The sequence below is a fragment of the Natator depressus genome, chromosome 10 (assembly GCF_965152275.1).
Source record: "Natator depressus isolate rNatDep1 chromosome 10, rNatDep2.hap1, whole genome shotgun sequence".
Lineage (NCBI taxonomy): Eukaryota > Metazoa > Chordata > Testudines > Cheloniidae > Natator > Natator depressus.
In genome coordinates, this window is record NC_134243.1 from 52,663,442 (window position 1) to 52,690,277 (window position 26,836).

The 26,836-nt window shown below is 42.3% G+C and overlaps 1 protein-coding gene and 1 long non-coding RNA gene across 5 annotated transcripts in view; one reads left to right on the forward strand and one right to left on the reverse strand.

The window, feature by feature from the left end:
* LOC141995193 (uncharacterized) overlaps positions 1 to 26,533 on the reverse strand; it is a 49,615-nt gene extending 23,082 nt beyond the window's left edge. The window contains exon 1 of the long non-coding RNA XR_012641272.1: positions 26,405 to 26,533. This is a non-coding gene — a long non-coding RNA (uncharacterized LOC141995193). The remainder of the gene's footprint in view (positions 1 to 26,404) is intronic.
* The window catches only part of RORA (RAR related orphan receptor A), a 535,368-nt gene that overhangs the window by 412,545 nt on the left and 95,987 nt on the right, over positions 1 to 26,836 (forward strand). Inside the window, exon 1 of one of the 4 annotated variants that reach the window (XM_074966160.1) lies at positions 25,732 to 25,838. The exons of the other annotated variants lie outside the window; for them this stretch is intronic. Within the exon in view, the coding sequence (XP_074822261.1) occupies positions 25,808 to 25,838 (31 nt within the window). The 5' untranslated portion in view covers positions 25,732 to 25,807. Of the gene's footprint in view, positions 1 to 25,731; positions 25,839 to 26,836 lie in introns of those variants that run through there. 4 annotated transcript variants of the gene reach the window in all.

Consider the following 26,836-nt stretch of genomic DNA (forward strand, 5'->3'; position numbering starts at 1 on the left):
GCTGATTAGGCCTCACCTGGAGTATTCTGTCCAGTTCTGGGCACCACATTTCAGGAAAGATGTGGACAAATTGGAGAAAGTCCAGAGAAGAGCAACAAAAATGATTAAAGGTCTAGAAAACATGACCTATGAGGGAAGATTGAAAAAATTGGGTTTGTTTAGTCTGGAGAAGAAAAGACTGAGAGGGAACATAACAGTTTTCAAATACATAAAAGGTTGTAACAAGGAGGAGGGAGAAAAATTGTTGTTCTTAACCTCTGAGGATAGGACAAGAAGCAATGGGTTTAAATTGCAACAAGGGTGGTTTAGGTCGGACATTAGGAAAAACTTCCTAACTCTCAGAGCGGTTAAGCGCTGGAATAAATTTCCTAGGGAGGTGGTGGAATCTCTGTCATTGGGGATTTTTAAGAGCAGGTTGGACAAACCCCTGTCAGGGATGGTCTAGATAATACTTAGTCCTACCTTGAGTGCAGAGGGCTGTTCTAGATGAGCTCTCGTGGTCTCTTCCAGTTCTATGATTCTATGATTTGGTGGGATTTGGGTATGGAGGGCTAAGGGGGTTCTGGGTGTACGGGGTGAGGCGTAGTGGGGGTGTCTGGCTATGGGAGGTCCAGATGCATGCGGATTGGGGAGTAGCTGCCCATACAGTGATCCCTTCCCCCGCAGCTGAGGAGTGATGGGGGCGGGAAGCAGAGGAGGATGCTGAGCTTCCTGCAGCTGAGGGAGGTTTCTGGGGGTGGGTCTGACACAGCCCTAGCCACTCCTTGAAGGGGAAGGGGAAGTCCTGTCATCTCCTGCCTCTAGCCCAGCTGGGACAAGCAGCTGATCTCAGGTCAGGGTAGGAGCCACTGGCTGGGGTGTCCCCAGCCCTAAGGTGATTTACCTCTTTGCCAGCTGTTCCAGGTGCCTGAAACAATGTACCTGTGCAGCTAGGAAGTGGTGGATGACTGCTCTTGCAGCATCCCTGTCAGAAAGTCATTTTTTTTGGGGGGGGGGGGGGGGACAAAGAAATCTGCGGGGGACATGAATTCTGTGCACACACAGTGGCACAGAATTCCCCCAGGAGTAAAATAGGAATCAACTACTTCAAGGCCAAAGGAAGTTTTGGTGAGTTGGATATTGAACTACAAATATAACAAAGCAAAATTTCATCCTCTGCCCCATACAGTTGGTCTTAAACTCTTTGGCATGTCCCTTTAAATGCTCTCATTTTGAATGTAACACACTACTGGTTCATCTGGAGTTAATTTTCCAAGGCTTATGGATGTGCAGGAACAGTGATAAACCTTGAATTTATAGGGATCACCATTAAGGTCTTTCCCTCTCCTGCTATTTGATTTACATCTACAAGAGTCATTCCCAGAAGGAATTCAACTAGATTTATCGTCCAGATTTGTAATTTAATTGATGGTTGTTTACACAAGTATCCTTGCCAAAATAAGGTGATTTGGCAGTCCTGTGGAATATAAAGGTTAAATGTATTGATTTAATCTCTCCCCCGGTCATGAACCATCATTTTTGTTCTTATGAGCATAGGAGCTTTGTTTACATAGATTTAATTTAATTCTGTCCATCCCATGCTGTAAGTGGAAGATTATCCTTTCATGTAGTTATCATTTGCTAGAATAAGTGTTCTTGAACTCTCAGGCAAACACTTCATTAATGAGTCTTGAATTCCCTAAGGTTCTAATTCTCATGATCTTTCAATATGATAAGTACCGAAGCTGGTTAAACACTAGAGATTCTGTTCTCCCACAGAAGTGTAATCTCCACTAATATTAACAGGAATAAGTCACACTGGGGTATCTTACCCTCATGGTTTCAAATCAGCAATACCAGTTATAACATACAAATACTCATATCTGAATCATTAATATAATGTATATACAGGATAGCTATTTGAACATGAAAGATCATCTTATTACAATCTCAGAATAAAAAATGGATCTCTTGAGCATTGTGAATATTGAACCAGAATCAGGAATGTTATTTTCAGAGATTCTCTGTGATGAAAATCGCAGGTAATTTTTTCCCCACTTTGTGGTAGGTATGTTTGCTTTTGGATCTGTGGTATTCTTGTTGCCACTAAGCAAACTGAATAGCAACTGGAACTCTTTGGCTGAAGTTTTGTTCTTTCACCTGGTTTTTAGTAGGGATGGGCCTGGACCAAAACCTCTGGTCTGAATACCCCAACTTCTGGGTAGCCAGGATTTGAACGTTACAACTAGCCCCTAACCATGTAATGGGCTAGACCACTACTCTGGAGCCAAATGCACCCAAAGGGGGAATTTTGTATCCACATGTGAACATGCAGCATCAACTCTTCTGTTTCTTTTTCTGCTTTAACATCTTTCATCAGTATTATTTCCCAAATTTATCTACTACGTGTTAGTTGTGGTTTACTTCCATATTCACTATAATTTCTCCCCTCTATGCCTTTTATGGATTAGAACAGGAAATCCCATAATGTGGACTATATTTTTAGTAGAAAAATTTTCTCATGGACCATTTGCCATCAGGCAACATCCCTATGACAGCTCCGAGAATGGAAGAGTAACACTGAGAAAGCATTTGTGTATTTAAGCTATTAAGAGACTTGTACTTCTTGGGAGAGGGATGAATCCCCCTACCTAGTTTTGCTTATCATCTTATATCCCCTCTCATCTGTCCTGCTAGTCTCCCCTGGAAATGAGTCTTGAATGAGCCAGAACCATGTGAGCAGTCAGTTGTCCTTGGACCACCAACCAGTAATCTGTTGGATCACAATTTGGGAACTGCTGGATTAGAACCACAGAGCCAAATTCATTCCTGCTGCAAATCAACTGATTACGTGGAATTATATCAGGAGTGAATCTGGCCCATTATGATTGAAGGAAGAATGGTATCTTCATCCATTTCTCCTCCTGACTAAATGACTTTTTCCTCCTAATGCTTTGATTCAGTGTTTAACAAGTGATCCATCTTCCTACAGCATCAAAATCCAAGCTTGTAGCTATTGCCTGTTATTTATGTGTTTCTTTCTCCCAGTTCCTGCAAGGCTTATATTTTAACGCTAAATCTTTTGCCCAAGAGTTAATTATTCTCCTTATAAACCTGTAAGGAATTAGTCACATATTTGGTGTCTCAATTTTGTGATTAGTTCTCAAAGAATGTATTGTTGGACATATTGTTAATAGTTAAAAAGTGAAGATCAAGTAGCCACAGGAATTTACTCCCTTTCTGGAAAATCTAGCATGATTTCTTTGGTATGGCAATACCAAAATGTGTCGTCTGGCATACCCACCTAAAATGCTTGTAACCATATAAAGTGAATGGATTCAGGAACTGGATTTAAACACAGACATAATATTTTCCATCAGTTAGACACTGAGAAACCCCAGACATGCAGCGCTGCAAGTGAAATTATATATCTTGGGAAACCAATTCCAAATGGAAACCTAATATGTGGGATCCTGACTCAGTCACCACTCCCTTAACTTCTTGCCGTCCCCAAAATATATTTGGATACATTAGTTTATGTAAATGTAGTAATGTTATACCCAGTAAACATGCACAGATTGAATCGTGCCAGCTGTACTAAATGTAGCCATCAAAACGCAGCTATAAGCCAGCCAAAACATAATGCATATTTACCTATTTTACCATGTTACCACAGATGTACTGCACTACTATTTTGTGGAATCAATTCAGCAAATTGTGCGTGAGTTATAAAAGGAGAAATCGTGAGTCTATGGTAAGCCTTCTGCAATAGTCGCTTGGTATATGGGAAATTTAAATAGGACTGAGTAATCATGGACGTGCTATACTATTGCCTGCAGTGGTTGCCTCTGACCCAAGGAAATGCCACAAGAGTCAAAATAAGAAGGTGCCCCTAGCCTTTTTGTGCATTGAAATATTTTCCTGCTTCATTTCACTGCCTTCTGGGACAGCAAGTAAAATGGAGTATTTTAAACAATGTTCTTTGCATGTATGTCACTGAGTATAAGCTGAGTAGCTTACAAAATCCTTTTGAAGGATTACAAAATCCTTTTTACTCTTTTTGGTGGCTTTATTCGAAAGGTACTTCCTACCCCCACCTCCAAATGCTCTGGCTGATTCCGCCTTTGGGTACCAAAACTGTCACATAATTGTTTCTGTTCAAACCAGGTGGTTGGGAGCTCAGCTGAAGAGTTGAGCATGCAGATATGGTCCTGCAAGGTAGCTTGTCTCGGATGCAGTCTGAAATGACTGCTTCTCAGTGCAGGGTACATTGCAGTGTATATACTAAAAAGGAAGTGGCTTCTGAACACTGGAACAGTTTTGCAGGCTTGGCTTGCAATAATACCAGGTTCAAAAAGGCGGTGCAAAAGGTAAATTTCACAAAATTACTTTTACTTTCTCTTGCTATATTAAAATAGCAAAGAAATATTAAATTTACTGAAAGTGCCATTATACCCTGTAAAACTGAGGAGGAACTCAAAACACAGCATTTCTTCTTCCTAATTTCCACATCACATTTGCTCACTTCAGAAGCCAAGCAATGATTTTTCTAACTACAAACAGCAAACTTCACCAGTTACAGATTCCAGAATCTGAATTTACCTGGCAGTTCTGTTTGATGTGGACGACAATCCGACTATATTGGTTGTAAAGGGTTAGCAAGACAGACTCTCTAGTTCGTGGCATTCAAGTAAACAGGCTGTGTGGTTCTAAAATACACAGGGGCAGAGACAGTTATTCAATCAGTTGCATTCTGAGTCGTTTCTGGCTACACAATTAGGAATAAAGATGGCTCTGTTTCCTTTCCAAAGTCAGGTAACATGCCAGTTATTACTTTAATGAAGCGCAACAAGGATGCCAAACAAGCAGCTTTTGAGGCTCCTGCATGATGTTGTTATGGGAAATGTTTGTACTAGTTTGTTAGATAATAGGTGTAGTCTGAAGTAGGAACATCTAGTTCTCTTCAATCCACTCCCTTTCAAACTGTGCACCATTTGGGTGTGGACATGTAATATGGAAATCTATAGCTCGGCAAACTTGAAACTGTTGACTTGATTTTGTGAAGCAATAAAACTTTTCCATGGATTTTCTTCTGGTTTTGGATCATTAGTGTAGCACAAGCCTGGCAGAAACAGGGGATTGATGAGAAAGTTTTCAAAATGTACAATCCTAATGAAGGACTGGATTTTTTTTGTAAGCAACAAGTTTGATGTAACAAAGAGATACCATGTACTTAAAACCAAATGCAAAATTACTTGTGGCTTAGTTGTATGTAAAAGTGAATTTTAAACCAGTACATGTTGAATGGACTAGACTCGTTCTGTAAAAGTGCACCTGCAGAACTGTAAGCGCAAGTATGCAAAAATGCATCTGCAATATTTCAGTGTTAGGAGCTGGGGTTTGGGATGCACAGTAATTAAGGCCCAGTTTGCCCTTTTGTAGTTTATTTTGATGGGTCACTGGAGATGCCACCATCTTATTTTGGAAAGGCGGGCCTCCTTTCTGCAGAAGTTGCTGGGGATTTCAGCCATAGGCCTCTGGGTCCCCAGAGATCAACCAGACGCCTCTTGCCTCAGCACTTCTGCTTGATCTCACTGCAGGTTCCTTGTACTCCTTGTCAACAGAGTTTCTGCTTTCCTTGACCATTGGCTGACCCAGACATTCTCTGAGGGATGTAACTTTCCAATCTAGGATGTAGCTTCCAGCCCTGCTCTCTATGGATGGATCAGTTAGGCAAACGATCAGCAAGCAGAGTTTACTATTCCTGTTCATGGCTGAAAATTCCTTTAAAACTACCAAATCCTTTTAAAAATTATCTTTGATAAAATATTCTTAAGATGATGGAGTGCAGTATAGAGGAGGACTTTAACAGCTTGTTCTTTATCACCATAAAACTACTGTCCTCAGGAGAGGATACCAAACGATGTCTCTGTTGAACAAAGATTATCTACTTATCCAATCACCCCCACCCCACCCCAGCATTTAAAACTCCTTTTTCTTCAGCCAGACAGTTGGTTCAGACATAGTGTACCTGTAGTTTCCCTTCTTTCCTGTGTCTTTTCACAGAACTTGGTTTCCACAGCAAGTGCCTTTCAAAGATGTTGTGCTTCAATAAAAGCGCTCTGTAGTCCTTTGTTTTATAAAGGAGCTCTCCTATTAACTCACTGTTGAATAACTTACAACCTCGGGCCTATCTGAATTCTACTCAGAACCACAATATCTCATTGCAGATCACTTGTTACCTTCTGAACACTCTGCAGGTTTCCACTATTGCCTTTCTGATCTCAAGTGTTACTTCCTCTACTATATATTCTTCTCATATTCAAACCAAACATTCTATCTTGAACAGCAAATGAGCGTCCATATTTCTCAAGGCACTTTCCCATCCATACTGACTAGGAGCTGGTCAAAAAATGGGGAATTTTTTCCATTAAAAAATTGCACAACACTTTGCACTTTTCCAAAGCTTTTGTGTCTGTAACTAGGCAACTGACGTCCTTGTTTTCTGTGCACCACACCTTTAAATTTCTAAAATCTGGCTGGTTAAAGAGATGCCACCCATTTTTATCCTCATTGTTGCTGCAGTCTGTACAGAAGGGACAAACACACACACACTGTGTTCCTAATCTAAACACAAGTCGTCCAGACACATAGTATATGCTTAGTCTTTGGATATGGGGAAAAACAAACGCTAAGCACCAATCATCCCACTTTGGAAATATCAGTGGTGGTTTGATCAGTGTAGGAGATCTTAATTCATTTGAAGAAATCAGGTGATGTTAATGTTGCAGCTTCACACAGTGACATTAGAGCAGTGCTTCTCAAGCTATCTGATGTGGGAGACCGGCAATTTTTTTTTCCAATATGCGCGCAGACAGGCAGCCGATGGCTCGCGGACTGGCACCGGGCCGCGGACCACCACTTTGAGTAGCACTGCATTAAAGGACACATGTCCATCAGGTGGACTTGATTAACCATTTCGTTTAGATAAGATTCAGCCCTCTACTCTTAAACTCTCCTGCCTCCATCTCTACTGTACAGCGTCAGAGTTTAAAACAAAATGTACATGTATGAAACTGAAGAGGGTGTATTGCAGCATAAGTGAATAGAGACATTAGTACTACATAATTCTTTGTGATAGAGACAAATAATCTGGAATCTAACAAATAACCTCTTTTAAGATGCAAAAGAGACTGTGACTCTCTTAAATATCCTTGCTCAGTTTAGTGTTTTGTTGATACCTCATCTGGTACTGTAGGGTATAGAGGGACTATAATATGATTCCCCTCACTCTGGCATTTGCATGCACATCACTAGTTAGTAGCTGGGGTATTTGCTGTCCTTGCTGGTACTTTCCTGTTTGTTTCTTCATTTCCATCATCTTAGGGAACAATTTAGTTCTATTTCTGGTGAGATTCTTCATCATGCAGAACAGAAAGCATTCAGCTGCTCATATTACTGTTGTCCTTTAAGTTTGTTTGTATATCTTTGCTGTATTTTGGATCATGTCAAGAATCTGTCAGATACACTAGCAGTGAGCAGCTGTAACATGACAGAGCCCTTGCTTGCGTAACTTTGGAGGATTGCTGCTTATCCAGTATTGCGTTACATGAAAGAGAATTTTTATATGAGACATTATTATGGTGAGGACCAGCTAATGCTAAGCACAGGCTTCTCTAGTTTGCTCTTCTGTTCATCCTTGAGAAGATGGAAATTAAAGGACCTAGGTGGCTGGGTGTGAAACAGTCTGACTCTCTAGCTAACCAAAAAGAAACATTTGATTCTTTTGGGGGTGGGAGGTGAATATCCCTAACAAACTATCTGAGTGTTTTCACTTGAGATGAGAACGCTACAAACACATTCAGCCAAATGTTGTCTGTGTCACATGTGTGCACCTCCATGTACTTCAGTGGGCAGAACTGTATTATCTGTGGATACCTCTAGATCTGTATCTAGGTATTGAGAGTTCAGTTGTGATGGGGCAGGAATGTATGCCCAAACCAAGGAGACACTCAGGCTTACCTTTAAAAAAATACCACTATTGCAGCATGGTCTACAATGAGGTTTTAGGTTCCCGTTCAGCTGTACAGGTGCAGCCACGTAGTGGAAACATCTAGTGCAGACAGCATCTCAGTTTTAGTTAGTTTCAGACAGTGACACATTGGCTGCAATCCGAATGTAGATGAGGTCGAAGGCCCAGATTCTGCAAGCAGCTCCCTGCAGGCTGACTTCTTTTGCTCTGAGCTCAGTGCAGGACTGGGGCCATAACGCTTTTTTCAGGGAAATGAAATTTTCCTTCCAAATTTGTAATTTTAAGATTTGGTTTTTCCCCTACTGCATCTGGAAAATGTGTAGCAACCATATCTGACCCATAAGGATTGCCAGAAACACCACTGTATTTGGCAATGGTATTTATTTGCTACAGCCCACAGTTTGGGAACCCCTGTTCTAAGGGGCACCGCTATGGTGGGGATGCATCATGACTGCAGGGTTCTCTCTCAGAGGTACCTGAAGATTTGGCACAGATCCTTTGGTTGCTGTTGTTATCCCTGGTCTAGACCAACGTTTGGGGAAAACCCTACACAGGGCACTGGAAATGTCTCGAGGTTCTCCTCACAGTTTAAACCAGATCATTCCTTCATTGTGTGGTTGTTCGTACCCTTGTGGAACAACCAGGGGATCTATCCCCAAGATGCATTGTTTCCCTCCTTTCCCCTCCACCATCTGCAAAGGTCTTTAAGAAATCTCAGAGGAGCCATGGGAGGCCAGCACCATCCATAAAAAGGGCCTGAGCTTCTGTACTTCTTCCCCCTGGTCCCTTTGGAGCCTCACTGCCTAGACACACACCCATAGGTTAAGTGTTAACTTAAGTTCTTCCCTCTCCACCTGCAATGGGGAAGTACCAAGGGCATCAGGTTTTAAGGAGGCCCTGGCTTAAGGCACCGGTCCCCTTGTATAGATCAACAGCATCATGGAGAATTTACCATGGAGACCAGGAGAGGTAAATGCAGTACAGCAGATGCAGTACATGCCTCAGCCCCCAGGCTAAGATCTGCCTATTGCCTATTCCCTTGTCTGCACAGATGAAAGGGAGGATTTAGACCACGATTAATTCAGTCATCGTTCTTGAATGTTACATACACTGACTCTTCAGGATAACTCGCCATATTCTCACTATACCCCCTTCTATCATCATAAAAACACATAGTCTTCTTAATCCACATTGGCCTTTCGACTGAATATGCTTGTTTGTGGGATGAACCGCAACAGTGTCTACTCACAATCCAGATTTCACTGTAAACCAGGCAGGACCAGAGTTCTCTGAGGAGTGGCTTGACCACAGTCTATTGACAAATACCATTATAGTGAAGGGAACTGCAGATATTTGCCTAGTTTTAGCAAATGGCTGAGTCAGCTGCCAAATGCTCTGATCTGTGCTCCTGTAGTGTCGCTTGGTCTTAAGTATAAAGTGCCATGATTTTGATGACTCCCATTTATTTTATACCTGCTTTTCACTGTACAGTGTGTCATAGTACCATTTAGCAAATCTAACAGAGATGTTCAGAAGAGCCAAGATGTCCTGATAGTATTTATCAAATATTCTCTCCTTACACACAAAGCTGAGACTCAGAGAGGCTTTTAGCACTTTGCATTGTTCAATAACATGCTGTGGGAAGATGCAATCTCTAACCAATTGCTTCTGTCAAAATCCCCTTTGGTTTTTCTCCATGTGTCTCCTCTATGTGATCTTTAGCATGATTAAGAAAAATGTTGAAAAAAGACTTTGCTGGGTGCAAATAGGGTGAGTCCTCTCCAGTTTCCACATTGAGCTAGGTTGCCCTTCTTTTGCAGTTTCACAGTGGCATTTCTGTTCCTATTTGATAACAATTCCTGTTCTTTTCCTATTGTGTTGCATATCTTCAGTAGTGCTTCAAAAGCTTTGTCCTTAGAACAGTTTAGCATTTTGGTGTTGATCTCATCACTACCTCTGGACTTTAGTTATTCTCTACCTCCTTTGATGGCTTTTTTCAGTTCTTCTATTGGAAGTGATCCAGCTTCCACTTTCATGTCAGGGATTTGTTCAGAAATGGAGTTATCTATTCATTCAGCACATTCTAGCCGTTCAGTCATCTGCAGAAGAGTTCATTTCCATCCCTTCTCTAGCTCTTCCTCAACAGCAGATAGTCTACCACTTTGTCTTTGATCAGTGAATTGTTGAGGTTCTTCTTGCTGCTATCATGTAACATAGAAATTGAACATATCTTTATCTTCTGAAGCCTTTTCTGCTAATTCACTTTTTATTGGCATGTCTCCTGTCTTGTTTGGTAGTGTTTTTCTCAAGCATTTTGTCGTATAATCTTGTTTTTCATTGTTTTATATGCACCTCTTACTGCTTCTCCTGATAATTATTCAGCTTTTTGACATATTTCAAAACACCCAGTTCTTTTATATGTGGTCCTCAGGAGTGCAGGTGAGCCAATGTACTGAACCAAATCCTGTTTGCCTTAAACGTGGGAGTAGTATCATTGATTTCAATTATTAGTTTTATGTTTAACCATTTTGTGTTTAATACAACATATATACAAGCACACTGTTTTATAGCAGCTGTGATGGTATGTGATAGCTAAGGCTGCAAATCAGTTTTAATCTAAACCTTTTGTTTTCACTCAGTCAGTTTTCTGAAACTTTCATCTTTGAGGCTGAAACATGTCCCGTACATAGGAGGAGTAGCAGGGATTAAAAATAGTGTTGATGTATAAATGGTGGAAAGCAGGTATGAAAGAAAAAAGGAACAAGTTAAATGAACATGTATTTAACATTGTGAGTGGAAACTGTGTGTGTTTGTGTGTGCTGTCTCTAATCCAGGACTGAATGTTGCTCATTCTGTACCTAAAAATAGTGTGACCTTGTGAGGAAGCATTTTTTTATCTGGTGGATTTTACTCAACATGTGGTCATTCAAAAACTGTTCAGAGATTTTAATGTTAGTAAGAGTTCAACTTGTTGTTGGCCAACGAGCAAGTAGAACTGTTAAAAGTTCATGAAAAATGCAGTTTATACCGTGACTCCACAATTTATCACATAGATTGTACCACCGTGTATATACCCTCTCCATGTGTGGTTTAAGGTCCAGTAATGAATGGAACCATAAAGGCTACAAACGCATGTGCTTTATGACAGTATGGAATGGGAAATCCCGCCTTTATAATAGGACAACTCCTTCGGTCACCTGGTAGATTGCAAAATGTGGACTCTTATAATTACAACAATATTACGTATATAATTTTCTGAATTTTAGAGGTTTCCAATATTTGTCCATTATTTTTTCTCTTCCTCTTCACACCCATACAGTTGGAGCCATGTTGATAAGGCAACCTGGCTTTACAGGCTTAGAGATATAAAACATAGTACCAGTTTAAAACAAAAAAAAAAACCCTCTAAAATATTCACAAAACATTTTTTCCTGAAAAATATGCAGTATAAAACAATATATGTCCGCAGTGATATAAACTTTTTATGGGCACTCATTTGGGATGATCTGCATAACTTACTCATGGATTTGCCACTTGTGAGTAAGCAGCCATGCCAGTTCATATTGATCAAACCTTTATTCAACACCACACCCAGGCCTTGATCCAAATTCCATAGAATTCAATGGGAGTGCTTCTTTTGACTTCCATGGGCTTTGGATCAGACTCTGAGGGAGAGACAAACATGATGGTGTTATGTGGTTAACATGCCCAAATCAGGTAACTGTGTGCAGTGTCCTCTGATGCACCTAACTGAAAATCAAGCATACACTGTTCATTTATCAGGTAGAATTGCACATGCTAGGAGACGGACAAATAAGTCATTTAACTAAATGCACTAAAAAAATGCTACCTTGGTTACTATTTTTATTATAATATGAAAATCATTCAGTAATCTTCAATTAATAATTAACCGAATGATTTAAAAGACTGAGTATAATTTTAAATAATATTTGGACATTTTTAAAATGTCTTGAAGTCCAAGTGCATCCACAAGCAGTCGTCTGCAAAGTACATCCTTGCAGTGCATTTGCTTTGAAACCAAGGTATTTGTGTTTAATATTGGGGTGTGTGTTAGAATCTGAATACAGTTGTGAGCCAGAGTGCTGCTGTGTTAGAGGTAACCTTCTCTCAGCCCCCCAAGTTATAACAGCCTTAAAGTGAAGATTAACTGTGTCTTAAATTAGCCTTGATTCTATTAACTGCCCCTCCTATTTCATGTTCTTGAAAGGGATACGGGGAAGGAATGTCATAATGTTTCTCTATTCTCTGACAAGCCTTTTAGTATCCCTGTCAAAGATCATTTAAAATTGAATTGAAATAATCAGAAATGATGTGCCTATGTGAAAAATACTTGGCAAATTCCATTCTGTCAGATAAAGGTATGCTAATGAGTTTTAAATCCTGAGTTAAGAATGATTCTTATCAAGCAAGCAACAGTAGTTCATTCTAAATTATTAAGGTAAGAAATGAGACATTTATAAGTACTTTCCATGGCTTGTTTCTAAATACATAAAATAAAAATTGCTTTCTCTAGCTAGCTTAATATAAATTTAGGTTGTGAAACCAGATAGGCTTTATATGAAGCAATGCATCAGTCACTGTAGGTGGTCTGCCCTATATGCCCTGCTTTGTAATCAAATGCATCAACTTAGAATCTTTCTTTCTTTCTTTCTTTCTTTCTTTCTGAAAAAGGTTATACTATGCAAGTATTCTCTTCAGAACTTGGTAAACAATATTCCCTAATAATTAGCTTCATTTGTCAGTGAATCATCTTGTTATTTTGCATCCACTAAAGACTAATATCCTTCAACAGTATGACTTTATCATGTCTGATAATCGTAATTTTTCAAGGGAATGATCTGTATGGATTTCATGCCCAGTAACTGTATCATTGTTTGTGCAGCTTATTTGTCATTTTATGTAGCTAGCTAGCCTTTTGTTTGTTTCATTCAATATTTGGGGGCTTTTTTAAAAATAAAATCATTAAAGTTTATTATATCCTTGATGCTTTAAAAGCTATAATAAGCTGTCACTTGGAAAGTGTTTCATACAACACTGCTTGTATGACCTTCATCTGCTTATCAATTATTTTTTATTTTTCACTAAGAGCAATGTACAGTAATATGCTTTCTTCTGTAAATTACAAAATCTGGTCTGGTATAGGCGGGTGTCTTGAATGAAGACTTCAGGGCTGGGCATGAAGTTTTATTAAAGCAGGAGTATTTGATCCATGAAAAACAGTTTGCCTGTTACCAACAGAGGAAAGGAATGGAACAAATGAACAGTGATATAACTGTGTGTCATTAGAGGCACTTCTAGCCTTGCCAAAATTCATTAACATTTTAGAGATCAGAATTAATCTCTGGGAGGAACTGAAGGGAATGAGTTACGCGCAGTGCCTAAGATGTGTCCAGTCGTAAGTATTGTGCTTGAAGAATGGGAGTCAGAGAAGCTTAGAACCTCATGTTAAGTGGGTTGAAAAATAATGCTGCAGAGCAGCATTAAATTAAACTTCAATTATTTTAGAGAGCATATTTGGTATTAAAACTTATGTTTTGTATCAGAACATGAAAATATGCCTTAATTATTTTCATCCTAGCACAAATATTCTTCAATGCAATGCTGTATAAATACTGTATATGCTCATGGGAGCAGGGAATATGCTGCTGATCAGACAATGTCAACTTAGATGAATCCTGTCCGGTAAGCTGTAGTTTAAATGTGAGCAGTAAAACCACTATTGACATGTGGCACAACTGACTGAAATGTCAATAGTTATAAAAAGAGTATTTCATAACGCAGAATAATTGATTAGTTTGCTTGACTGGACAGAAACGTCTATTTTCCAATGAAAGCAAAATAATTTCCATATTTGTTCTCAGAGCGCTAACAGCAGAGAAAGCTGATTTGTCCGAATGAAGCCTTGTTCTTAATCACACATCAAAAATAAGGAGAGTTTTTGTCACCTATAATGGCTGGATGGATAAGGCATGACTTGAGGGAATCAAAACACTGGCATAGAGTTTAGATTAAATTTGCCCAAACTGGAAAGAAGTGAGGGGGCAAATATAGTGTATTTAGGGGTAGATTCTGTAGCCTTTACTCACCTGAGTAGTCTCAGTGAGACTACTGTGAGTAAGTGCTACTCATTGTGGGCAAAGAAAGGTTGCACAATCAGGTCCTTGCTTGTTTTTATTCAGAGTTCTTTCTAGCTGCACCTATGTAATTATCTAAGCACATTGAATTAAAGATACAATTTTTAAATATATCAAACAATTTTGAAAACAGGTATGTTAAAAAATCCCAGTTTCAAAGCAGATGCCCTCTGCTCAGTCCCACTTCCCACCACCCCCAGCACTCCCCTTCACCTTTGGAAAAAGAAGTGGCTGCCACCATATCTAAAGGTAAGGATATGTTTTGCTGCTAGCCCTCTCCCATTGAAAGGAAATGTTACGTCTAGCATCTCAGGTAATTGCAACTCGTATATTATCGTATGAGGAAAGAAGTGGTCTCTCAAGCTGCCAAGACTTCAATCTTCTTGGCTTTGCAGGTCAAGACCAACTCCTTCAACTTCAGTCGCTAGCCAGTGCAGATCACAGAGCACTGCAATGCCGTGCGCTTGGAGAGAAATGCTACTTAATCATTGGGATTCTGGATTTCAAACTAGATGCCTGAATAGCCTGAAGATGTACCACTATGTAACCTAACCATGAAGTGCCAAGCTTTACTGAAGACCACATTCAACCATAAGTTGCAATCTCTTTGCCAAGGGCAGATGATAAAAAGCATGCTGCGCAACTGCTTCTACAGAAACAGCCGGGGACAGTAACACCCTTGTCTGTGAACCATGGATTAAAATGGCCGGCAAACTCCATCAAGTGAGACTACTGATATCATTTCTACCATTGCTTCCCCGCTCTGTGTATATTATCTCAGTCTTGTCTAACGAATGCTCATCCATATCTCATTCTCAGTTAGATGTAGCACAGGCAGGTTTGTAAATATAGACCTGAATGTCACTGGTGTACTGGAGACACTGTAACCAGATGTCACTTCCTCTCTAACCCTCTTAATTCCAATACATGCGTTGAAAAAAAGGGATAACTACACAGAACCCTGTGCTGTACCATATGCTAGAGAGTCTTCAGGTGGGTAAACAATTCTCCAATTGGGATCTCTCAGAAAGAAGGGGACAGAGGCACTCAAACAACTCCAGAGACTCGTGCTAGGAGTCCAGATGCATTATAGACATGCTGATGTCTTTTCAGCATGGATACTTATTTTCATCCAACATCGGGAGGATGGTTGATTGATAATCAACCAACATTATCAGAGTTGTTTCCATACTATAGCCATGCCTCAAACCAAGGTGGCTAGAGTCAAAAGGACTTGAAGATTCCAGGAATTTCTGGAATTGCTTCACTACAATCTACTCAATTTTCCTTCAAAGTGTGAACTTTGAGGCAGAGTGCTTTTTTTGAGAGACAGTCTGGGTCAACAGGTGACTCCATGAAAAAGGGTCTAACAATTGTTTCTTTGAGGGAATTCAACAGTCAACTCCAACAATATCCTGTATACCTCTCCAATTCTCCGCAAGCATCACAGGTCATGTGACTGTTGAGATGGTGTGTAATTGTGAGTGAAGGGAGGTGATCTAATTGCTGGTAAGGGTAAGCAATCTCCTGACTTCAGAACCACAGCAGAGAAACACTGTGAGCTCAAGCAAGGATTCTGCAGTGCAGCAGAGTGACCTATACTAGTTGCATCTTAACCCCAACCTAGGGCTCTCATATATCTTATCAAATTCAGCTTGATACATTTGTTGGTAATCTCTCTATAATTTCATGGTCTGATGTGCAATCAGTGACCGCTGATCAGTCATAATCTTAACCTCAGTATACTTTGGAATTAAAGTAATTAGGAAGACATCTAACATTTGGATACACATTGTCCTTTCAAGGGTTTTCAAAGTTGGAGGAGTTTGGGTGACAATAAATGTGACTAGATCTCTCAAACCTTTCACTGCCAACATCATATCTAGCTGATTTTAATGATAATGACTTTGTAGACTTACATTTCATCTAGAAGAATTCCAAAGCACTTGCAAACTCTGTGTCAGTCTTTATTTTACTTCACCAACTGCAGAACTGCAGCAGCTGTTTAACAGAGCGCAGCAACAATGTAATAGTTCAAGAAAGGAAGTGAATAATAATATACCTCAATGAAAATAGTGGGGGAGTTCACAAAATGGCTTGATTGTGACATATAGCCAGTCTCACATTGGGAGTGGTATGAAAGCACACTGCACCAATAAGAACTCTGGGGCATGCTCTGTTTGAAGCAAGGTAGTATGGCAGTTTAGGAGTACTAGTGTCCATTATAAATAACAAAAGAGGTACCTGAGCTGGGATACCAATGCTATATTCAGCTTCACTGATTAACTGCTTGTAGTGCTGCAAATAAATCAGTTGAGTTAAAATGTTAGCAAAAGCTGCAGAGGAATTAATCTTGAGATTTAGGGACTATCATTCTCCCTCCATGTATATAGTGTATAGCAGGGGTTCTCAACCTTTTTCTTTCTGAGGCCCTCCCCCACAACATGCTGTAAAAACTCCACAGCCCACTAGTGCCACAACAACTGTTTTTCTGCATATAAAAACCAGAGCCGGCATTAGAGGGTAGGAAGCAGGGCAATTGCCCAGGGTCCCACACCACAGGGGGCCCCGCATAACTACTCTTCTCAGGCTTTAGCTTCAGGCCCTGGGTGGTGGGGCTCAGGGAGGTGGGGCTTTTGTTTTCTGTCCTGGGCCCCAGTGAGTCTAATGCCAGCCCTGCTTGGCAGACCCCCTGAAACCTGTTTGCAGCCCACCAGGGGGCCTTGGACTGCTGGTGTGTAGGAATTGGGTAGTATCCCTTTAAATAGTGAGCACCACTAAGTGGCTAACAACTGAGAGCAGCAGTGTAGCTAGGCATTCTATGTGTGTATATTTAATAAACATGGTTATTTGGACCCCACTGTGCCCATGTGTTGTTTTTTTTTTCATATAATCAGTGGTATGTAAGGAGCAAAAGACATAAGAAAGTGGATTTCCAATGTTTGGAGTTAGTTACGCATTATAATGGTTGCCAGAATTCTCTGTACTAAACTCCTAATCTACCAGTATTCTGCCAGTGCTTATTGCCAGAAGCTGCTTATATTTACCCTTAATTAGTGATAGCCCCTCCCCAAAGTTTTGGCCAAAAGTGGTTAGGTTAGAGCTGCTTAAAAATGGGGAAACAATGTTTGTAAAAGTTGGCAATTTCAAATTGTTTCCAATTCACTAGCAGAAAGAAGCCCATTTTTGCCCAATTTTTGGATACTTTTATGAAAAAATTCATTTATATTTTTATCAATCTGTTTTGAAATGACTGAAGTTTTTAATTTACCGAAGACCTCTTTTTCTTACTAAAAACTGGGTTTTCAATAAACTAATAATTTTGTTATTAATAAAAATACACTAAAACATCAAGGAAAATGGAAAACTAAAATTCATGTCACCAATTTGTTATGAAAGCTTCAAACTGTTTTTCAATAAAAAAACTTTTCATAAGAAAAAGTTAGCTCTAGGTTGATTTTAAACACAATCCATAAACTTTTTCTCTGCTGACATCCAAAATACATAGATCTGGGGCCATTTTATTTAATGCTGTTTATACCACAGTTGTTCTTGAATAAGCAAGGTTCTCATCTACATGTAACAGAGGCAGCATGCAGTAATTTGATTACAAGAGGATTTACATTCTGTAATATAGACAGCATTGCTATAGAATTTAGTAAATGGATCTCCCAGTGGTTTACAAATATTAGCTTCTTAACACTCCTGTGTGGTAGATATTATACCTAGTTCACATGAAGCGAGGCAAAGGAAAGTTAAAGGCCAAGTTGTGGCTGGCCACTGCTCAGGTGCACAGGAGAAAGTCATGTTGTAAATGGGTGTCTACTGTGCAAGGTCCAGGCTCAGTTATGCTCCTTCCTTGCTCCCTTTACCGCACACACCACCTCAGAAGTGGTTAGCTGCAAAGAAGGGGTCATGTTACTTCTCTTGAAGGCATGTGCTGATCAATATATACTTCTTTAGTGTGAAAGTATATATTAAGCAGTAAGTATATATTGAGCAGTGGTTGAGGGAGAGTCACTCCTGAGCTCCACCTACTTAATACAGCTACACACCACCCACAGAGCAACATCTGAGTTCCAAGTGACCTGGACATGTGTACACCATCAGTGGGAGGGAAGAGAATAGAGCCCAAGAGTCCTGATCCACAGTCTCCCTCCTTATCTCCTCCATTCTCTCCTCCCAGTCTTTAGTGTAAATCATATACAGGATCATTAATGTGGTCTCGATACATTCATGTGGTCTTTGGATCCATAAACAAATGAATGAATTACATCTAATCATGTGTGTCATTTCTCCTGTCTGACAAATGTATGGATATTTACAATATTTTAATCTTAATATTTATTCATATTCATTAAGTAGTACAAAGAAAAGGAGTACTTGTGGCACCTTAGAGACTAACAAATTTATTTGAGCATAAGCTTTCGTGAGCTACAGCTCACTTCATCGGATGCATTCAGTGGAAAATACAGTGGGGAGATTTATATACATAGAGAACATGAAACAATGGGTGTTACCATACACATTGTAACCAGAGTGATCACTTAAGGTGAGCTATTACCAGCAGGAGAGCCAGGGGACGGGGGGGGGAGGACCTTTTGTAGTGATAATCAAGGTGGGCCATTTCCAGCAGTTGACAAGAAAGTCTGAGGAACAGTGTGTGTGTGTGTGGGGGGGGGGGGGAATAAATATGGGGAAATAGTTTTACTTTGTGTAATGACCCATCCACTCCCAGTCTCTATTCAATCCTAAGTTAATGGTATCCAGTTTGCAAATTAATTCCAATTCAGCAGTCTCTCGTTGGAGTCTGTTTTTGAAGTTTTTTTGTTGAAGAATTGCAACTTTTAGGTCTGTAATGGAATGACCAGAGAGATAGAAGTGTTCTCCAACTGGTTTTTGAATGTTATAATTCTTGACGTCTGATTTGTGTCCATTTATTCTTTTACATAGAGGCTGTCCAGTTTGACCAATGTACATGGCAGAGGGGCATTGCTGGCACATGATGGCATATATCACATTGGTAGATGTGCAGGTGAACGAGCCTCTGATAGCGTGGCTGATGTGATTAGGCCCTATGATGGTGTCCCCTGAATAGATATGTGGACACAGTTGGCAACGGGCTTTGCTGCAAGGATAGGTTCCTGGCTTAGTGGTTCTGTTGTGTGGTGTGTGGTTGCTGGTGAGTATTTGCTTCAGGTTGGGGGACTGTCTGTAAGCAAGGACTGGCCTGTCTCCCAAGATCTGTGAGAGTGATGGAACCCCGACCTGGGGTATTCTATCTGCTACCCAAGATCCATAAACCTGGAAATCCTGGATGCCCCATCATCTCAGGCATTGGCACCCTGATAGCAGGATTGTCTGGCTATGTAGACTCCCTCCTCAGGCCCTACGCTATCAGCAATCCCAGCTATCTTTGAGACACCACTGACTTCCTGTGGAAACTACAATCCATCGGTGATCTTCCTGAAAACACCATCCTGGCCACTATGGATGTAGAAGCCCTCTACACCAACATTCCACACAAAGATGGACTACAAGCCGTCAGGAACAGTATCCCCGATAATGTCACGGCAAACCTCGTAGCTGAACTTTGTGACTTTGTCCTCACCCATAACTATTTCACATTTGGGGACAATGTATACCTTCAAATCAGCGGCACTGCTATGGGTACCCGCATGGCCCCATAGTATGCCAACATTTTTATAGCTAACTTAGAACAATGCTTCCTCAGTTCTCGTCCCCTAATGCCCCTACTCTACTTGTGCTACATTGATGACATCTTCATCATCTGGACCCATGGAAAAGAAGCCCTTGAGGAATTCCACCATGATTTCAAGAATTTCCATCCCACCATCAACCTCTGCCTGGACCAGTCCACACAAGAGATCCACTTTCTGGACACTACAGTGCTAATAAGCGATGGTCACATAAACACCACCCTATACCGGAAACCTACTGACCGCTATTCCTACCTACGTGCCTCCAGCTTTCATCCAGACCACACCACACGATCCATTGTCTATAGCCAAACTCTACAATACAACCGCATTTGCTCCAACCCCTCAGACAGAGACAAACACCTACAAGATCTCTATCAAGTGTTCTTACAACTACAATACCCACCTGCTGAAGTGAAGAAACAGATTGACAGAGCCAGAAGAGTACCCAGAAGTCACCTACTACAGGACAGACCCAACAAAGAAAATAACAGAACACCACTAGCCATCACCTTCAGCCCCCAACTAAAACCTCTCCAATGCATCATCAAAGATCTACAACCTATCCTGAAGGACGACCCATCACTCTCACAGATCTTGGGATACAGGCCAGTCCTTGCTTACAGACAGCCCCCCAACCTGAAGCAAATACTCACCAGCAACCACACACCACACAACAGAACCACTAACCCAGGAACCTATCCTTGCAACAAAGCCCGCTGCCAACTGTACGCATATCTATTCAGGGAACACCATCATAGGGCCTAGTCACATCAGCCACACTATCAGCCACACTGTTCACCTGCACATCTACCAATGTGATATTGCCATCATGTGCCAGCAATGCCCCTCTGCCATGTACATTGGTCAAACTGGACAGTCTCTACGTAAAAGAATAAATGGACACAAATCAGACATCAAGAATTATAACATTCAAAAACCAGTTGGAGAACACTTCAATCTCTTGGGTCACTTGATTACAGACCTAAAAGTTGCAATTCTTCAACAAAAAAACTTCAAAAACAGACTCTAACAAGAGACTGCTGAATTGGAATTAATTTGCAAACTGGATACAACTAACTTAGGCTTAATCAGCGACTGGGAGTGGATGGGTCATTACACAAAGTAAAACTATTCTCCCCCCCCCCCCCCACTGTTCCTCAGATGTTCTTGTCAACTGCTGGAAATGGCCCACCTTGATTATCATTACAAAAGATTCCCCTCCCCCCCGCCGCTGGTAATAGCTCACCTTGAGTGATCACTCTGGTTACAGTGTGTATGGTAACACCCATTGTTTCATGTTCTCTATGTATATATATCTCCCCATTGTATTTCCCACTAAATGCATCCGATGAAGTGAGCTGTAGCTCACGAAAGCTTATGCTCAAATAAATTTGTTAGTCTCTAAGGTGCCACAAGTACTCCTTTTCTTTTTGCTAATACAGACTAACACGGCTGCTACTCTGAAACCTGTCATTAAGTAGTACATAATCCAAGCATAATGTAAGTTTCTGATACTTGAAAAGTATTCTTCATATTACTTAATTGATTCAGCTTTGACAAATTGCTTATACGAAAAAGTGAGAATACATTTTGGTCAAGTAAACTGTAATGCTGAGTTAACTGTTACATGACTGTCACTGTGGGAACAGGATATGAAAAATGACAGCAAATAAGATATTTTTCTTGCTATTCATACGTTTACTAAATTCATGTAATACTCTGTACAGTTACTGTAATACTCTTGGTTAAAAAACAGAAGTCAGTTTTGGATTGAATGATCAGAATGAGGCATCTGGAAGACAGGGGTAATTGGATATGTGTGTAGGTTAAACACTGACTACGTATGCTAGAAAAACAGAATTTTGAAGATGGTTTTAGATGGGAATTTCATATGAAAGTATAGAATATAGTGAAAAAAAAGTCTGCTTCCCTCAGCTGTGTGGTATTGACATTCTAAAGCTTTAAGATATAAGGACAGTTATTATATTCATCATTTAAAATGTCTAATGGCTAATCTGTAAATATATGAAGCAAATATTGTAAAATGTAGGAATAAAAATCTGTGTTGACTACTTATTATTGGAGCCATTTAGCACATCAGATGTCATTGTAGATTATCAGTTTCATTTCAGTTTGACTGGAAATAAATACAGATCAGTAATAATGTAAGGCTATGTACCTTAAGGTTAAATATTTGACAACCAGACTGGTGCTAATGGACTATGACATTTTTCAAGCCTAGGTCTGACATTACTTGTTGTGTCAAAATGAAATGTTTGTCTAACTCTATATTACAATACATTAAGACATCATTCTTTCTTTCTACACTGTAAGTTATCCTAGTACATCTAAATTTCAGAGTGTGGGGGCATCAAACAACTGATCCAAATGTAAAAGAAACATTTTCCAGCTTCTGAAAAGTTATAAACAAAATAGTAACAGAACTTAATCCAGTCCAACATGTCTTGTATAATTTCTGTTCAGTGTATCATAAGTTAAACATGTATTTTATAGGTGAAGTACTATGAAGAACAACATAATTTGGGGTGGTATTCTTCCACCCTTGCTCATTGAGTAGTACCTTATTCTGCTTGTTGAAAAGTAAGGCTCTACTTAATGAAAGTAAGGATGGCAAAATGGATCAAATGATGTATGCCAAAGATAGGAAACCTAATTCTAGCATCACTGTATCAGTCCAGTTCTTCTAGTTTTGGTTTTTTTAACAATGAAGATATAAAAAGTCAAAACATTGCATTAATGTGACTTGAATGGCCAAGCTGATAAATGGCTAGGAATACCTGAGTGACTTATAATCACATGTAAAGAATACCATCATGTATTGTGCCCTTTATTAAACTATATAATAATAATCCATTATGGGACATTTACAAAAGTTTGATGCATATACCTTCATCTCTTAAATGTTCTCTCAAATGTAGGTCTTTATTTCAAACATTTAGATGTTCCCTTTGCCCCTGGTCTGTCTTTATGTAATTTTTTAAGCTTATGTGCTAGCTTCCTTATTAAAGAGACAAGGTGGGTGAGGTAATACCTTTTACTGGACAAACTTCTGTTGGTGAGAGAGACAAGCACTCTATGTAGCAGGAAAGCTTGTCTCTCTCATCAACAGAATGTGGTGCAGTAAAAGATATTACCTCACCCACCTTGTCTCTCTAATATCCTGGGACCCACATAGCTACAACAACACTGCAGACAGCTTCATTATTGTCATTCTTCTTCTATTATATACATTATAGTGCAGGGGTGGGCAAACTTTTTGGCTGAGGGCCACATCTGGGAATAGAAATTGTATGACGGGCCACAAATACTCACAAAATTGGGGTTGGTGTGCTGGAGGGGGTGAGGGTTCTGGTTGGGGGTGTGGGCTCTGGGGTGAGGCTGAGAAGTTTGGAGTGTAGGAGGGTGCTCTGGGCTGGGACCGAGGGGTTCGGAGGGCAAGAAGGGGGCTGGGGCTTGGGCAGGGGTGTGGGAAGGGAGGTAGGTTCTGGCTGGGGGTGCGGGCTCTGGGATGGGGCTGGGGGTGAGAGGTTTGGGGTGCAGGAGGGTGCTCCAGGTTCGGATCGAGGGATTTGGAGAGCGGGAGGGGGATTAGGTCTGGGGCAGGGGGTTGGGGAATGGAGAGAGGCCCAGGGGTGCAGGCTCTGAGCGGCGCTTACCTCAAGTGGCTCCCAGAAGCAGCGGCATGTCCCTTCTCTGGCTCCTACACGGAAGCGCGGCCAGGCGGCTCTGCACGCTGCCCCATCCTCAGGCACCACCCCTGCAGCTCCCATTGGAGCACCGGAGGGGGCCATTGGAGCACATAGGAGCCAGAGTGGAGCCATGATGTGGCTTCTAGGAGCCACGTGGAGCAGTCCCCGACCCTGTGCCCCAGAGAGGCCTCCGACCCAGCGCCCCGGCTGGAGCGCCGGAGCAGGGCCCAGCCATGAGGTGCGGCCCCGACCTGGTGCCCAGCTGGAGCACCGGAGTGGGGCAAGCTCCAAACCTCACTCCTCAGTGGGAGCTCACGGGCCGGCTTAGGCCTGTGGGCCGTAGTTTGCCTACCCCTGTTATAGTGTATCTATGCACTACTGTACTCTTATTTTGGGAATTTCTCTGCTCCCATTTCTAGGGCAAGATTAGGCAAAATGAACATTCTTGCTAATACAATTTTCTTCAGAGTGTACTTGAATAAGTTGAATTTGTGTGTATATAGAGTGTACATAGTAAAGCTGCAAAATTTAGTCATGCGAACAGATAGACAGTTTGGTGACAGCTATTGCTATCCAGAATATTGAAAAAAATCCAGTGATGGAATTATGCTTCATCCATTTTACAGTAAATTCTGAGGGAATATGAACCCATCACAGAATATACTTAAAATGGAAATGTTCAATTAGATCATACTCTAAATCAATAACCAATAAACCTGTAGTTTTGTCATGCTGCCTGCGACCTATCCTTAATATAAGATGTTATTTTTCAATTCAAAATACAATCCTGTGGAAAAGTGTAAACAGAAACAGAGATCAAGCGCAAGCTGCTTTTGGCTTAGAAGTACACCTTCAGGTACTCAGATGTGATGTTTTTTAATGTAGTTCTGTTCAATTATGTATGTGCTTGTCACAACCGAAAACACAGACCCCTATGTTGAGAACATCTGCAGGTCATTCAATCACAACCTAATAATTGCTGCTTTTAGTTTCTCGTAAGGGCCAGGTGGGGAAGAGGGGAGAGAGAAAGGCCATTTTCCCTCCATCAGTGTCTTGGTTTAACACTACAGCACTTAAGTTCACAAAGAGGAGAGAGCTCTGAAAATCCTCAGCAGTGCCCCTTCGTTGATGATCAGCGTTCAGCATAACGCCAGAGTGGCTCGTTTGGAAGCTGTTTGCAGGAGGCACTAGCGCATTCAAGTATCAGAGGGGCAGCCGTGTTAGTTTATATCCACAAAAACAAGGAGTCGTTTGGGGGCACCTTAAAGACTAACAGATTTATTGGGGCATAAGCTTTTGTGAGTAAAAAAACCCAATTCTTCAGCTGCATGGAGTGAAAATTACAGATACAGTCTCCATGCAGCTGAAGAAGTGGGGGGTTTTACCCACGAAAGCTTATGCCCCAATAAATCTGTTAGTCTTTAAAGTTCCACTGGGCGAACCCCTCCTTGTTTTAGCACATTCGGTGCGATGTAACTTGTCCTGAAAGGCCAAGGGCACTTGCCACAGCGCTTCTCTTAAGCACCTTCCCTCAAAGCAGCCCTAATTCCAGCGTAGTCTCTTTTGGGGCAGACCCAGAGTCCAGCTCTGGCCCTTGGCCCGTCAGTGCTGGGGAGGGGGGTGGGTTGGACGCTCTCCCCCCTAAACCAGCGGCTGGTGCGAGCGGCTTGTCTTGGCACAGGGCAGGGCTCCTTGCTGCTGCCGCCGCCGTGCATGGGGCGAGCTGGCTGTGCAGGCGCGCGGCTCGCTCGCTGTCCGCCGGCTGCTGAAGTGGGAGAGCCCGGGAGCGCTCGTGCTCCGGGTGGTCTCCGGCAGGGGGCGGGGGCCGGGCGCGCGGCGGCCGTTGGAGATAGAGCGAGCCGCGGCATGAAGCTGCCCCGCGCGCCGCCGCGGCAGCCCAGCAGGCCAGTCCCGAGGAGGCGGCGCTGCCGCCTCTCTGCCTGTGACTGGCCGGCGGCGCTGCCTCTCAGCCCCGGCAGGGCGGGGAGGAGGCGAGCGGTGTAAACAGGGGGGGGGGGGCTGGCTTGATGTCAGCGGGTCACATGGAGTCTCATATGGGCCGGGGGAAGGAGGCGGTGGCAGGCTGTCAGCTGGCAGGCGGCAGATGCTGCTGAGGCGGTGGTACAAGGAGAGGGGCCCGGCCAGCGCGCACCCAGCCCATCCCGCCCGCCCTCGGTGCTCTGCTCCCCGCCGCGTCGCCCCTGACAAATGATGTGTTTTGTGATCGCCGCGATGAAAGGTAGGCGCAGCCCTGCGGGGAGCCGCCGCGCCGCGCCGGGGATGGGCGCTCGCTCCGCTGGGGAGCTGGGCGCACGGGGCCGGCCGGCGAGCAGGTGCGCTGGGGGGTCGGGGCGGGGAGTGCCACGGGCAGCGCTCAGGTGGTCGGGTTACTTGTGACTTGTTCCCCTTCCCGAGGCCCGTTCGTGCCGCTGGGAGCCGGGCTGGCTCGGGGAGAGCGGCCCGGGGCGCCGAGCGGGGGCTTTGCCTCGGCCTGGGTGGCTGAGGGGGAGGAGGCGAGTTGGTGGGGCTAGTCCCGTGCCCAGAGAGTGCTGCTCGGCACGGCGATCCCGTGGCTGGCTCCTCAGGGGTGACTGTCCGTTAGAGCTGGTGCTGCTTCACCGTGCCGCTCTGACCCACCCTGGGAGCCCGCGCACTAAACCTTGCCGAGCGGTTTAGCTCGGCGTCTCCCCTTGCCGAAAGCATCTGCGATCGCTGCCGGCCCCCCGGGGAGCTGCACATTCCGGCTTGCTGTGGAGGGTCTATCCCCTAGCGCCTGCCCTGCTTCTGGACTGGCTCGTCAGTTACCTTTCTCGGCGAGGGGGACACCCGTCTGGGCCAGCTACTGCAGAGCAGAGGCTATTTCTTATTAATCCTTACAGCTGAAGTAGCTCACACTGGAGTGTGTCATCTACCGCTTCTTCTGGTGTTTGCTTTTGGTTTGATTTAGAGCTAATCACGTAGTGAAAGTGACCAGGCACGTGCGGAGAGGTTCCCTTTTTGTTTTTGCCCAGACCAGTTGTGTGCTTAGAGACTTGTACTTTATACTTTTACATAAAAGTTGGAGGATAAGAGAGAGCTTATCTTCCCTCATGATTTGCAGAGGGAGAGGTTATGATTAACATGGTTGGGATTGCATAAAGCAGAGACGTGCTGCATAATCCTAATAAAATCTGTCACTAAAATTTTACAGTAAACATACTTCAGATAGAAAGAGAGAGTGTGCGGTGTCCTGTAGAC